Source organism: Balaenoptera ricei, chromosome 12, assembly GCF_028023285.1.
Source record: "Balaenoptera ricei isolate mBalRic1 chromosome 12, mBalRic1.hap2, whole genome shotgun sequence".
Taxonomy (NCBI): Eukaryota; Metazoa; Chordata; class Mammalia; order Artiodactyla; family Balaenopteridae; genus Balaenoptera; species Balaenoptera ricei.
The window spans coordinates 34,771,192-34,787,186 of NC_082650.1; the positions used below are offsets into that span (position 1 = coordinate 34,771,192).

Genomic DNA, 15,995 nt, shown 5'->3' on the forward strand with positions numbered 1-15,995 from the left:
TTGGTGCAAAAATCATGGAATATGTGGGTCAGGAAAGAAGAGTCAACAAAACACTGAATGAGTGAAAAATTTTGACTTTAGTCAAAATTGGGACTTTTTTATCCTTAGGTATATATGCATATACAGACACATACGCATATGTATAACATAATTTGCACATATATATCATTTCAGATATGGAGAAGGGTGTTAAAGGTACAGTGGATTTTAGGATTTTAAAAATTATTAAAGTAATAGGATGATTCCTTTATTATTTACCTGTTTAAAAAATGCAAAGTGTTTCAAACATACAAAAACAATTATAAAAAAAGATAAATTGATCACTAACATACCCACCACTCTAATTTAATAGAAGTTGACATTTTTCATTTTTGTCTCCTATCTTAATTTTTGTTAAGGATTTTTTTTTTTTAAGATTTAAACATGTATTTCAGTGGAATGCAGGAGATGTTCAACTTTTTTTTTTTTTTACCAGGACCCTACTGGTTTTAGTTTGCTTAGTTTAACTGCCACATTGAATTTTACTGAATGGATAAATCTCAGTTTATTTACCCACCACTCAGGAATATGTGGATCTTTCCCATACTTAACTATTACAAACGATTCTGAGTTCAACATTCTTGTACATATCTGCGTGATCACACATAGAAGAGTGATCCAAACATAGAAATGTAGAAATGGAACTGTTGGGTCCTAAGTTTTATGCATCTTCAACTTTACTAGATAGTAACAAATTATTTTCTAAAATGACTGTAACCATTTACACTTCTAGTAATTTTACGGTTCTGTTTTCTATATCTAGTGATGAAATGATATTTCAAGTAGTGTGAAAGGGTACCAGGAGTAATTAGCATTTTACCAACAAGAAGTTAAGATGAGGATCGTGACCAATTCTCTCTCATAGTTGTAGCTTTTCTTTGCCCTTTGTGCTATCTTTGACATAAAGAATTTTAAAATTTAAGTTGAGGATCTCTTTTCATGGTTATTAGACATACACATTTTCTCTTTTTATAGCTTGTCCATTTTTTGATAGGGTGGTTTGTCTTTTTTCTTATTGAACTGTAGATGAATTTTACATAACCTGGCTATTTATCTTTTGATGATTATTTTCATGACAAATATCTTATTACAGTTTGTGGCTTGCTTTTTTCACTTTATTTATGGTGTCTTTCAATATATAGAAGTTAGAAATTTTATTATAGTTGAATATTTCAACCATTTCCTTTATGGTCTTGTGTGAGGCACCCTGATAATGTAAATATGTTTTTCCAATAGTTCATTTTAAAAGTTGACAGATATGCTTTTAACTTTTAGGTTCCTTTGATTATTTCTTTTAAATGGTATAAATTGGCTGTCATTAATGCCAAAGAGATAAAATTTTGCAAAGAGTACAGATTTTGGTTTGACTCTAAATTATTCATTAGTATTTTATAGTCATGATCGCATGCTACACATTTAGAATAGATGCATTGGGCATGGTCTCAGTCTCCTGAAGGGGACAAACCTATTAAGCACATGCAGTATAGTATAAGGGCGAAAAGAAGACTTTATATATAGAGAGGCTGGCAGAAGGGAGGGGGCAGTGGATCATTTGCCAAAGAGCCATTAACTGTCCTGCTAATTCATATACTCTGGGCTAATAACAATTTTATGGAAAACTGAGATTACTATTATATAGTTTCAGCACTTCACCCCTTAAAGGATAGCAGTGTTTACTTACATACTTTTCCTGATTGAAAGACAATGGTAAAAATTTGTGGGGCTACACAGATATTTTCCGCCTAATTTTAACAAACAAGAATAACTTACCACAGATGTTCGTTGCCAAGATGCTTTAGATTTCTAGAAATGTTAAGAACCTGTTTTTTAAAGATTGGTTTCTGTTTACAGAGGCGAAATGGAGAAGATATACCAGTAGCCCAGACTAAGAACATCAATCACAGAAGATTTGCTGCTTCCTTTAGATTGCAAGAAGTGACAAAAACTGACCAGGATTTGTATCGCTGTGTAACTCAGTCAGAACGAGGTTCTGGTGTGTCCAATTTTGCTCAACTTATTGTAAGAGGTAAAGTAAAATTGCTTTCACTTCATGAAATGACATCACTTCATTAGAACAAATGCAACTTTTGTAGATATTTGGATCGATTTTTAAATCAAGTACTCTTCATCTCAAGTCACTATAAAACCATATCATTATAAAAGTTCTGAAAATGTCTTAAGGTCAAATTAAGACTGTAGTTGTATAGTTTGTCAGGCAAGTTTATAGTTGTATAGTTTGTCAGGCAAGTTTTCAACAAATGATTTCTATCGAAGGGAATCTCTTTTTAAAAGCTCTAATAGGGCTAAACATATAAAATACTTTATTCCATATTGCCATCATCTAGTTTGCATTTTAACTTTAGATTGATTTTTCCTGTTTACAATAGTTCTCTAGATACTTTAGTTTTTCAAAGCATTGTGGCAATTATGTCAAGGTCAAAGTTTCTATCCCCATGTATACCAGTAAATTTTACCGGTATCAAAACCCAGTTGTGGATGTTCACTAATTCTGGCCCCCTATGGAATCTTAGAAAATTAGACTTTCTAAGAGGTCCTCAGTATTCTGGGATACTAAGGCTACCAGAAGAATTGTGAGGGATTATGACGTACAAGTACATATCTTTAGTGAATACTGGAAAAACAAGTACAAGTGCTCAATGTATATTACATTCATTGAAAATTGACTGAGTCCCTATATATTCCACTGTTCTAGATTGTGGAGATACAGTGATTAGTAGAATACAAAGACTCTGCCCGTATATAGCTTAAAACTGAGGTATATTAGGAACATCATATAGGAAGATGTTGAAAATGTAGTATCAAGTCATGGTATGTGTTATGAATAAAAATAAATACACAAAATGACAGGGATTGATATTTTAGTTAAGATTATCTGGAAGGCCTCTTTGAGAACATGACAACTGAGCTGAAACCTTAAAAAAATGACAACGTCAGCCATGTGAAAATTTAGAGGAAAAGCAGCTTTGTTGAATAGGCTATCATGCATCAGTCGATTATGACACAAATGAAAATAATTATAAACCATGTAAGTCTCTTCAAGGAGAAGTTTGGCAGATTTTAACAGAAACATCTAAAATGGACTGAGATTTGTCAGAGACATCAGGGAAGGCCTTTGTCAATGACTTTCTTTGAGATAGAATCTGAAAGTTGAGAAAAAGTTGCCCAGATGCGGGTTGTGGATGTGAGGGGCAGGGGTAAGAGAAAGAAGGACCAGCAAGCAGAGAGCAAGGCATGTGTCAGTGCTTCGAGGCTGGAAGGAGAAAATGAGATACATCCATATTCAAGTTAATATATTTATAATGCTTGACAGCAAATGTATTTTGATGTCATGTATTATTTCATTTTAAGATTTACTTGATTTTAATACTTTAACCTTTAGTACTTTTAGAAGAAAATTGAAATTCAGACTATTTGATAATTGCCCAGAGCCACAAAGATCTAATAACTGGCTGAGCCAGAGTTTAATTCCATGTTTCTTAACTCCTGGTGCCAGGCTCATTCCTTTCCACCACAGCTTTATCTCACATTAACATTATTAAATAAGGCTATTAGCCACTTGTAATGCTTTTGTCACGAGAGATTCTGTAGCTCATCCAAAAAAAAAAAAGTTCATCTTTGTAAATTGGATAGGACTCTATTACAAATAAAACTTCTCTCATGGCTCCTGAGTTAGCTTATATCACCTGCTTAAGTTCATGAAATCATAGCCCCAATTCACTGACAAATAAGAAAATATGATAATATTTAACTCTAGTGTTTAGATAGGGAGGCAGTTTAACTTATGTTCATATATGTTTGTATATTCATCTTTGGTGAGCCCTCTTGCTGCATCTTTCTCACCTGAGCCTGAAGGTACTTTTGAAAAGCTTGAAGGTGTCCTTGTGTAATCTTCAGAGTGACTAAGATGCTATGGATACAGGAAGGTGGGTGTATTCTTGAGTCATCAAGCTCACTGTATCTTCACGGTACTTGTAGGTGCATGCACGATGTGCAGCCCCTGAAGGAGATGGTGGCTTTTAATAGTGCAGCTAGAGTGCTTTTGAATAACTTACAGTTATATACTTATATCAATATAGATATAGATACATAGATAGAAAAATTTTTTGAGGGAGTGGCCCCCGATGCATTCAACAATTCATAGAAGGCAGAGTCGAAGCTTTTATCCAGGTGTTCTCTTTAAAGATAAATTTCCTTCTTTCAGATAGCCATTTAATGCCTGTTTATTTTAAAAGAGATTTATTTTGGATTACTAGATTTCTCTTGTTTACCTGATCTGAAAAGTAGATTTTATCAAAGCTTGGTGTTCTTTACTTGGAGAAACTCCATTATGGCTATTCTAGGAGTGTCGCTTGTGGAGTGAATAATTATTTCAGTAAGATTTATAAAAGGACACTCCTTGAGTTTCATAGAAAGTTTTGGCTGTTTTTCTTTCCCTTTTTAAATTTTTTTATTTTTTAAGAAAGTCCTGGCATTTAACCTATATTTTGTTTTAGATTTTATATTGTACCTGTTGGTTTAAGATATGATGGCGCTTTGAATGTACTCTCCAGAGTGTGTTAACATTTTAGAAATGTATTTTGATAGTTTTGGCAGTTTTCTTTTTCTTTTCAACATATTCTAGTTTGTCATGTATCTAATACTTACAGGTGATACTCTGCTTGGTGTTTTATTTGAAAACTAATATAAAGCAATACATTTTCTTGTTTGTCCAGATAACCACTGAATAAATATTGCTAACCACAAAACACACCCTTCAGGGTCAGCTCTCCTGGTGTTGAAATAGTGCTGAGAATTAACTATGGTGACAGGTCTTGTCTCTCATTGGCACTTTCAAAGCTGACATCCTGTTACATGGATACAAAAGATGGTAATTTTAAAGGAAATTTTTGGGGCAGTGATATGAATAGTCCTTAATAAGATCTGGCATAGTATTGCCTGTTGTCAAAGATGACCCAAGGGTAAGAGTTTATTAGTGCATTTTCTCCTAAACTGAAAGTGACAGGGCATGCTTAAGGCTTTTTGGTTGCTGTTTGTTACAAATGAAAATTTCACTGCAAAATTCTCATGTTGAAGAGTATTGATCCCTGTGCTCCCACAGCCAGAGGAAGAAAAAATAAAGTACGCTGAATTTATCACGACTTTAGGTTTGCTTCCAGATCGTTTTGAGTAATGATAACATTTTGTTTGTGAAAGCCAATCTTTATTGACAAAGAAGTTTTTACAGAGATGAGATGAAGAGCAGATATTTTGCTCCATGTTTCTACAAAATGGAAGTGTAAAAAATGTGAAATAGTTGAAATGATGTTTACAAGCTTCAGACTAAAAGCACCACCTTTGTAGTCTAAGTTATGTTATAGATTCTCAATCTTGATCTCATTTTCAGTCTTCTCCTTTCTTTTCCACCTGGCTGAATCAAAGACCCAACTAAATTTCTAGCCAACTGACCCACAATGAACTATAAAATTCTGATTGCTACAACTGACACTCAATTTCCATTCCCATTTGTTAGCTGTGCTTTTTAAATTATTTTTATCTGTGAAACTCCAATTACATTTTTGAAGTTCTTTAATGTGAAAAGCATAGCATTTTGTTTGTCTTTGTTGTTGGTTGGACTTTAAAATTTTAGTGGCAACTATTAGCCATTATCAAAATTCTCTGGACATACATATTCTGTTACTATTTTTATCTATTCCTAATGAATACCACTGACCTCTAGCTGTAAAGTGAGGTGAATGTCAACACATGTACCAGTGTAGGTGGGCCTGTAAAACAAATTTTGGTGTTTAAAATCATAAGGACTTTGGATTCTTGTTGGTACTTCCCTTTGTAAGACAATACAAATTAATGTAAAAAATAAAAATGTATTTGCTGACTTTTATAACTAGAAGGTGCAGAGATAGGCTTCAGGGTTGGTTCATTTAGTCAGGAAGGATCCAGGTTCTTTCCAGTTCTTCACTCTGCAGTTCATAGTTTTGGTTTTTATCCTAAGCCAGTGTCTCTTCATGGTCATAGGCTAGCCATATGGCTACATACTTCTTTGGTCTCATCTACTTGGGGATAGAGAGGTTACGACCTCTCACAGGTATCCAAAATTGCATGGCTGCATATGGAGAGACAACTGGAATGGCCAGTAGAGAACTTCTGTAAGTGGGACTACAGAGCATAACAATGCTATTCAAAGGCAGTCATTATTTCTATTCAGGTAAAATAGGAATTGAGGAAATTTTTCAAAAGAAGGTACAACTTTGCTGTGCAAAAGCTTTTAAGTTTCATTAGGTCCCATTTGTTTATTTGTGTTCTTATTTCCATTTCTCTGGGAGCTGGGTGAAAAAGAATCTTGCTGTGATGTATGTCATAGAGTGTTCTGCCTATGTTTTCCTCTAAGAGTTTGATAGTGTCTGGCCTTACACTTAGGTCTTTAATCCATTTTGAGTTTATTTTTGTGCATGGTGTCAGGGAGTGTTCTAATTTCATACTTTTACATGTATCTTTCCAATTTTCCCAGCACCACTTATTGAAGAGGCTGTCTTTTCTCCAGCAATCCCACTACTGGGCATATACCCTGAGAAAACCATAGTTCAAAAAGAGTCATGTACCAAAATGTTCATTGCAGCTCTATTTACAATAGCCAGGACATGGAAGCAACCTAAATGTCCATCGACAGATGAATGGATAAAGAAGATGTGGCACATATATACAATGGAATATTACTCAGCCATAAAAAGAAATGAAATGGAGGTATTTGTAATGAGGTGGATGGAGTTAGAGTCTGTCATACAGAGTGAAGTAAGTCAGAAAGAGAAAAACAAATACAGTATGCTAACACATATATACGGAATCTAAGGAAAAAAAAAAAAAAGGCCATGAAGAACCTAGTGGCGAGACAGGAATAAAGACACAGACCTACTAGAGAATGGACTTGAGGATATGGGGAAGGGGTGGGGTGAGATGTGACAGGGTGAGAGAGTGTCATGGACATATATACATTACCAAATGTAAAATAGATAGCTAGTGGGAAGCAGCTGCATAGCACAGGGAGATCAGCTCGGTGCTTTGTGACCACCTAGAGGGGTGGGATGGGGAGGGTGGGAGGGAGGGAGATGCAAGAGGGAAGAGATATGGGAACATATTGTATATGTATAACTGATTCACTTTGTTATAAAGCAGAAGCTAACACACCATTGTAAGGCAATTATACTTCAATAAAGATGTTTAAAAAAAAATAAAAAAAAAAAAAAGAAGGTACAACTTTACCTTGAAGGACATGCAGAGTTCGGAACTTGGTAATGTGGCAGAAGGGTGTAGTTTATGTTCCATTAGAGTATGTCTAGTTCATCTTTGCTTGGTACAGCACCTAGCACATTTTTTTACTCGAAGACGATAAATAAAATGTAGTTGAAGTCAGAGCGTGGGTCTGACCCAAAAAGATACAGGGAATGGATTATGAACCGCATTCCGCCCTTACCTACAGATGGAGGGAAGATTGCTGGCATACAGGAAAAGATGATGGCAGTTGTTTTTTGTAGGGTCTGAACCTGTCGCTTTCCTTCTCATATGAACTAGGGAGGGTGACTTTTTGTTTAGCATGAATTTTCTTCTCACTTGAAAAACAATCTTGATTTAACTAATATGTTGTATTCTATATTTTTTTTGCGTATATCAGTTAAAAATCAGATCTGACGGTCTCATTTTAGTATTTTTATATTAGAAGCAAGGACATTTGGGAAGTGGAAAACATGACATATTAATACTTTCGTTAGTTGGTGGTGAAAAGCCATGGAATTTCTAGCTTGAGTCCTTCAGCATTCTGCTTAATACCACACACTATTGATTTTTAACTAGTTTTCATAGCACAGCTGCCAGACTCTTGAATTCATATAAAGGTCCTTTTTCTTAATGGTGACTTGAAGATCCCTTTTCTTTGCTTCCATTGTGAAAACTAGTCAACTTGACAGGAAATTTAGAGTTACCTTGGAGAATTCAATTTAAACATTTATGTTTTATAAAATCTAAACTATAATAAAAGTCTAAGAATGCATGGATAAACCACATACAAATTTCCCCCAACTGCCCTCACGTCGCTAGGAAAGCACCTGCAGTCAGTCAGGGGATACCAAATGTTTCAAATATGGAGGAGATCCCAAATGTTGCATATCTAAAAATGTTACATTGCTACCCTTGAGTATGATAAAAGGAACATTTGGAGTCTCCTCTCATCCATAGTAGCTACTTGTAATTCAGGTGATTCAAGGTACAAGATGTCTGGTACATTTTTAAATTCTAAATGAGCAAAAGGATACTGGAGGTCCTTATTTCAGATAGTATATTATTACTGAAACTCTGTTCTATCCACTTTTGTGTACCATTATTACAAATACTTTTTGCTATTAATTTTCTCCTCCTCTGAGTTTCCTTATGCTACTTGATGAAAATGGTAGAGTGTAGCACTTGTCTTGCCCGAGTGGTTATTTTCATGCTATTTATTTTCTTGTTTGTTTTAAAAATGGAAATGCAATGAGAGTTCTTTCCCAAAGGATTTCTGAGTGTGTTTGCATTGGTGAGTCACGCGTAGAGCTCTACCTAATGTTTAGCAGTTGAATTGCTGGTCACTTTTTTTGGAGTGTGTCTTTGGAGATTTTGCTTTTGTTGAAGCTTTCTTCTTAAGAATTTGAGAAAGATCAAAGAGGAAGCAGAATGATTTGCATGCCGAATAATTCTTTCTGTTGAACTCTAGGGAATTTGATTTCAGAGCACTATATTTTCCTTCTGAGCCTCTTAATTCTGTTCTCTTGGGGTTTGTGATAAATGTAATTTGCGTTCGTTTGTTCTAAAGGATATATATCAACTTCCCAGACTAACAGTTTGGGACTAACTGATTTATATTCCCCTCCCTGCTCATTCTTTTTCTTTCTCTTACCTACCCCAAACCAAAAAGGAAGCAATGAAGTCAATTTGTAATTTCATTGAAAAATCAGCTAGCAGCCTTTATTGAGTATTTAAAATGGTAAGTAATAGACACCAGGAAATTACAAAGAAACCTCAGACATAGTTTCAGCTCTCAAGCAATTTATAATTTAATTAATTGTATAGGAAAATGTAGAATTCTTGAATATTTTGACAGAGTTTTGACTTTGATTTTGGTCACATTTTTAATTCCATAGGAGGGAAAAAATAAGATCCCCTAACAAATAGAAAATATACCAAAAAAAAGAAGAAAAAAAAAGAAAATATACCAATGGGTATTTACCAAATTTATTAAGCACTATTTTGGTAAATAATGTTGTACTATAGAGTCTTATACCATTATAAACAGAAGCTCTATAGCTGACAGATTGAAATCAGTCATCAAGTCAGAGAGATACTTCATAGTGTTCAGTGGTACAATGTGTATAGATGGTGGTATAAGTATTGTGGTGGGACATGACTTGAGTTTCTTCCACTTTCCCACCACTTCATCTTCTTAGAGAGTCGATAATAGCAGACTTCCCAACCAGTGTATGACTGACAGGTGAATTTCAGTGTTTAGCTTTTTGTAGTTAACATAAACTATTTGCCAGTTAGATGTTCACATCTTTTTAAAAGCTAGCTAATACACATTCTGCTTACTAGTAAAATGGCATCAGGAACTTGACTTACTAAGTACAAATTAGGAAATACACAGTAACAGAAAACACTCATGAAATGTTAGGTAGAAGTTAAATATTAGGTAAATCAGTCAAAACCAACTTGTTCAACAAAGTCTATCATATTACCGTAGAAAGCACTTTTCTTTCCAGCTGGGTTAATATAAATCATGTTATTTCCTTTTCTGAGAAACATTTAGTCTAGTAAGAAATAAAAACAATTGTAAGGTCAACACAAATAAGTACAGGTAAACATTTATGTTTTGTTAGTCCTCACCATGGATTTTATTTAGTTCATAGTTACTAGTTTTTATAAAAAAGAAAAAAAAATTGTACCATTTTAGTGTTAACAGTGAGGATTTGGAGACTAAGGACTGGACAGAGGTTAAATAATTTTGGGAGTGTATGTGCAGCTTTTCTCAGTACATAAATCCATAAGAACCTCTCCTTATACAGCTTTCTCTTAGCTCTGATGTTTGTTTTTAGAGAAGTGGCCTACAGAGGTGGTCTGATCTCTTATGGGCTATAGGGACAGGATTACATTTAACTTTAGGATATAATTTGGAAGATAACTTTGTTTTGCTCTCCATTTCCTGCTTTCTGACCCCTAAACCAAGAACATATTTTGTTGTCTTTTCTGCAGTGTTGTGCAATTCGAAATCAGATTCAGTTACAATGGCATAGAATCTGTTCTTGTGTTAAGGCAACAAAGAAACTGCAAATGAATGAACCTGTACGCTTGTTAGAAAGAAATTTTACCCACATGGTTATTTACATCTTCCTAATTGCCACTGGCATTTTCTGTCCTCTTCATATGCATATGGAAGAAACCATTGCTATTCTCATGTTACCATGCTACTCCCTCCAGTGACTTTCCTTCACATTAAGGAAAAAGAAAAATTACAGCACTTTCCTGGTCCAAAAGGCTTTAAATGAAATATGCCCTGGGTACCACTCAAAACTTATTTCCTATCACTCACTGCCTTCCTTAATCCACAGCAAGCATACTGACTCTTCCAAGCATACTCCTGCCTTAGGGCTGTTACACTTGCTGTTTCCTCCACCTGAACTTTCTTCGTTCCCTCAAATACATGTATAATTTCACATTCTTATCTCATTCGGGTTTCTCTCATTTCTTCCCAAAATACCTAAAGGCCAAATGATAGTTATTTTCTGGTACAGAAGAAAATTCATTGATTTTGTTTTACAATTTTTTGCTCCAGAGTTATTTAGCTCTAAGTTTTCAAAAGATCTTTATGTAATGCCTACCATTACTATGTGCAGAACAAATATTTGTACAAGACAGTGGTCTCAAATACACTCACATTGTTGGGTGAAATACAGCAGATAGAAATATGAATGTTATTTGACTGCTTCTTTAATTTTCCAAATTTTATTACATATCCTTTGGGTGCTTAGCACTTTCTTTACCTTTAATGCCATTGCTTTTATCCATATCACCATCTTCTTTTTACTGTACTTTTTACTTTTTTTAAATTAAGAAAATTTTTTGTGCCGATACTTAATTTCTTTATTTTTTATTGAAGTATAATTGATTAACAGTATTATATTAGTTTCAGGTGTACAACATAGTGATTCAATATTTTTATAGATTATACTCCATTTAAAGTTATTACAAAATAATGGCTATATTTCCCTGTGCAGTACAATATATCCTTGTTGCTTATTTATTTTATACATAGTGGTTTGTATCTCTTAATCCCATACCCCTATCTTTCCCTCTCCCCACTCCCCACTGGTAACCACTAGTTTATTCTCTATATCTGTGAGCTTTTTACTTCACTAAAAGTGCTCACTGGTCTCCCCACATCAGCACTTGCCTCCTCCAGGTCAGTCTTCGCACAGTAGTAGACAGACTGACTATATCACACAAAGTAAGTCAGTGTATGCTCTTCCCATTCTCATGGCTTCTTGTTCATGCAGTATCAATCCCAGATGTCTCATCGCAATCTCTAAGGCCCATCATCATCTGGCTCTGCCCACCTCTCCAGTCCAGATTCTCCTTTGTTCACCAAACTCTAGCAAAACTGGCCTTCTTTCACTTGCTTTAACGTGCTATGCTGTCTTCAACCTTAGGGCGTAGGTGTTTTCTGTCTGCAGTGCATCTTCACAAGTCTTCAGTATATTACTGCATTCCTAACATCTGCCTCCACCGCTAGATTGACTAAGTCAAGGACTCTTCCTTTTTGCTTGTTTACTATTGTATTTCTATAGCCAGCACCATGGCTAATACCCAGCAGATATAATCAAATAATTCAAAAAATAGCATAGATTGTAAAGTGCCATATCAATGACAAGGTCTTCATGTGTAGAACAGAGGAGAACAGCTTCATCCTTGACTTTAGTGGTCAGGGAATGAGCTGATGAAGAGGCAATGTTTCATCTTACCATTGATGGACGGGTAGAGGCCTAACTGTGGAGCAATTTGAATGCCAGACTAAGGAATATAAATTATTATGTCATTTGATCTGGGAACTTTTGGGAGTTTTGTGGTAGGTTACTCATGTATTCATATCTGTCTCAGAGAACTAGGATGAGAGATGATTTGGAGAATGATGAGTTTGCAGGGAGTAAGTTTAGGGGACTCTAAAAATCTTAAAAACTTGAGATGGTAAGGCATCCTTGAGGGGGATTGTGATGGAAAGGGCAAGTCAAGGTTGAGAGATAATGGTGGAGATATTGTTAAGAATATTGTGAAATGACAGGGGAAAGAATAGTCAGCCTGGGATACTAGGTGAAATATGGTATTACGGACAAAAATTTGGAAGACCTGTAGAAGAACTTATTTGAGAGTATAGATGGTAATTTTAGTTGTAAACTCTTGATTGGGGTACTGGAGAGACAGGTTTTAAATCTTTAGGCACGTGGGAAAGGCTTCAACTAGTTGAAGGTTATTAAACAGGGATTCAACACAAGATAAATTAAACAGTAGATAGTGTATAGAAATTCTTCGTATTTTGTAAGCTTCCATTTCATTGTCTTTAGCCAATATCATCAGAATTTTTCATGTTGTTAAACTTAGGATAAAAGCAGATGTATGCAGTTAAATGGAAAATTTAGAAAGAGAACCCTGACATGATTAAATATAATCTCTGTCTTTATTCCTGACATTATTCATATATAAAAACACATGTGAGATATATCATGTGTAAACATTTTTTCCCCTGCTGCTTGACGTAGATTCCTGGTTGGATTTGAGACTATCTGTTAAGTGGAAATCTTTTTCCTGTTCTCTGTAAAAACTTTTTACTTCATAGAAACAAAGCAAGCTCTCCAAAGACTTCACTTTCTCTGCTCTTCAGAATTTGAGTGCCCCCCATGCTCCTAGACATGTCTTTTTCTTACATCAATTTTTTAAAGCATTGGAAGGGGGGAGGTTTTCTTTCTAAGACTTTTGTCCAACAGCATTTCTCAATCCTCAAAGAATGTCATTCACTGCAGCGGGTCATTTAAAAATATTTACTTAAGGATAGATAGAGTTCCCACCTGCCATAATTGTTCTATGTTAAACCCCCCCACCAGGTTTGACATTTCTTTGTATTGTGCAGGATTGTTAAAAAGTAGTTACCATGACCAGACTGGCTGATGCATCACAATGATGAAAATCGGGGTGTTTGGGATTCAACATGGATGGTGGAAATGCAAGATGTCAGCGGAGCTGTATATTAAAGAGAATTTGAATTGGAAACCGAATCCCAATCTGCCACTGGGAACATTTTGATCATTTTGATTTATTAAACTTTTATAACAGCATTCAGATGGAGCAGAATTAAAACCTTTTAGTCTTGGATAGTTTATGGTACACCAACCACTGTGTAACTGGTATCATTTTTGAAGGTTCTCTTAGCATTCAGTGAGGAAGGAAAAGAATGGGTAGGTGAGAGATTTATTTTAAAAGGCAGTTTTGACAAATATTCTTGCATTTAACTTTTAATCCTTGTCTTTTGTTTGCATTGTGTCAAGGATGAAAACACATCTTGCAGTTTCAACCTACTAAGTACATTAAAGTTCTGATTTTTACTAATAAGTATATTTGAAACTCTGATTAATAGTTTTCAGATTAAAGTATTGCATTTATGTACATATCATAGGCTGTCTTTTCTTTCTGGCTTGTGTGCTTTTGCACTCAGAGGCATCTATATCTGTCTATATCTGTTTGTGTTTCTGAGTCTTATGAATAAATATTCAAGTAGAAATACTAATGCAATTCTGAAGCCTAACTTGCAAAACAAAACAAAATAATGTATTTTCCTACAATTATTGGAATTCTGTATCTTGGATTTTTTAAAAATCATCTTTCGGCATCAGTAAGCATTGGTATTCTTTCCTGAACTGTGGCTCTGTAATAAAGAGAATTCAATTACTATTAGAGAGGCACTGTAGGTTAAAGGCATTACAGGTTCACACTTGGTTTTGCAGCTGGGAGAGGGTACTTAGCTGTGAATCAAGAATGATGCAAAAGATGGATGAGACAGAGTTCAAGGAGCAGTAATGTGAGGGTCCAGGACTATCGTTTCAAGCTGTCTGTGCAGCAATGATGGATGGTTTGGTGGCAAGAAGTAATAATACCAGATGATGAAAGGTGCATCTCAGCCTCTTGAGCCACAGCATACCAGCTACCTGTTGGAGTTCTGCGGCATAATGATTCCTGATTTGCAACCAAATGGTTTTGCTGCATTTAGCAACCCAGATTTCTGGCAGCTCTGAAGGAAGCAAGTAGAATATCAAACACTCCTGACATTGTAAATTTAATTACCTCATATTTATGCATAGTAGTTGTTAACGGGATCTTATAAGCTATGCTAATATGGTAGGTAATTTGTTACCTCCAGAAATCACTTTCCATGTGTCTTCTGATCATTATCATGAAACATGATAAATGATCTAGCCCATGAGGTATAAATGAAAATGAAATGGATAATTGGATTCTATGTCTAAATTGTGGCTGGAATAGTCACAGCAATTATAATTGAATTTATCCCATAAAAATGTGTTTGGCAATATATTAGTGACCTTTCATCATCTTGAGCCTATGGTGTTACATGAAACTATTCTTAAGATACTTATAAGAAGTTTATCACAATTATTTTTTAAAATTCTCCAACACTTTAAATTTTCTCTTTTCTTGCTTTACTTGCCTATATTTTTAAAGTACTATCTTGTTTATCTACAATGGGTTTAACCAACTGATACTGATAATCTTCTTTTGATACTGAAAATAAAGTGTTCTGTTGTTGCCAATGCCTTGATTGTATGACTTAGCAACAATGCAGGATACAACTGAAACTGTTTTTATGAATACCTTTTGTCATTAGCAGCACATTTCTTTCTGCTGGGTGTTAGAACTATACCTTCTTGCTGAATGTGTGTGTTTTATTTGATTCCTATAAGAGAATTTCTCTGAAATACTAAAATAAAATAGAGTTTGTTTCAAATATCATCAGACTTCTATTCTTTCTCTCTCACTTCTTTTCAATTCACTTTAAATAACAAAAATATTATTTTACTATAAACATTAAAAACTCCAATTTATTCATTGATTTGATTAACATTTTTGAGCAGTGACCATAGGCTGATCATTGTAATTTTTACTAATAAAAATAACTAAACACATGATCTTTAGGGTCTTATAATTCTATATGTAGCTATGGGGATATCTAAGTCTTTAAATTATAACTTATTATTATACTTCTTCTGTGTGCATGGTAATACTATAATCCCTTTCTCTTTTCTAGTTTTTTTCCCATGATGGTCCAAGAAGCCAATAAAACTTCTGTTTATGCCTCTCCTTTTAATTTCCAACTAAAAAATAGCAATTCCAGATGTAGTTAATAAGAAGTACATGGAAATTAAAAAGTTATCTGTAAATGTGACTTTTCTTTTGACTGAAATATGTCAATAAGGAGAGCATGTCCCTAGGGATTTGTTTCTCCTCTTGAATTTTTGTGCCTGAAATTACTTCACTTTCCTTTTATGCTGGTAGTCAGTGTAGCTTAGCACCAACTCATAAGCTTATTTTAGTAACTGGTTGAAGTAAAAGGGGATGGTGAACATGGGTAAGCCATTTATTCTTCTTTCTAGGTGAATGTAAATTTAATAAATCAGAATATAAATATTCAGTATAACCTGTAATTAAAGCACCCATTTGTAATAATTTTACACTGTGTCAGGTGCTGTGATATATGGTTTACATGCATTATTTCTCTAATTTCATATTAACAACTTTTAACATACGCATTTTACCCATAGGGAACCTGAGGCTGATTGGTAAAGTTGCTCAGATCAGATGGC

At 34.6% G+C, this 15,995-nt stretch overlaps 1 protein-coding gene across 4 annotated transcripts in view; it reads left to right on the top strand.

The window, feature by feature from the left end:
- PTPRK (protein tyrosine phosphatase receptor type K) overlaps nucleotides 1-15,995 on the top strand; it is a 553,733-nt gene that overhangs the window by 300,610 nt on the left and 237,128 nt on the right. For all 4 annotated transcript variants that reach the window (XM_059941247.1, XM_059941248.1, XM_059941246.1 and 1 more), the window contains exon 6: nucleotides 1,891-2,065. In XM_059941247.1, coding sequence (XP_059797230.1) covers nucleotides 1,891-2,065 — 175 coding nt within the window. The remainder of the gene's footprint in view (nucleotides 1-1,890; nucleotides 2,066-15,995) is intronic.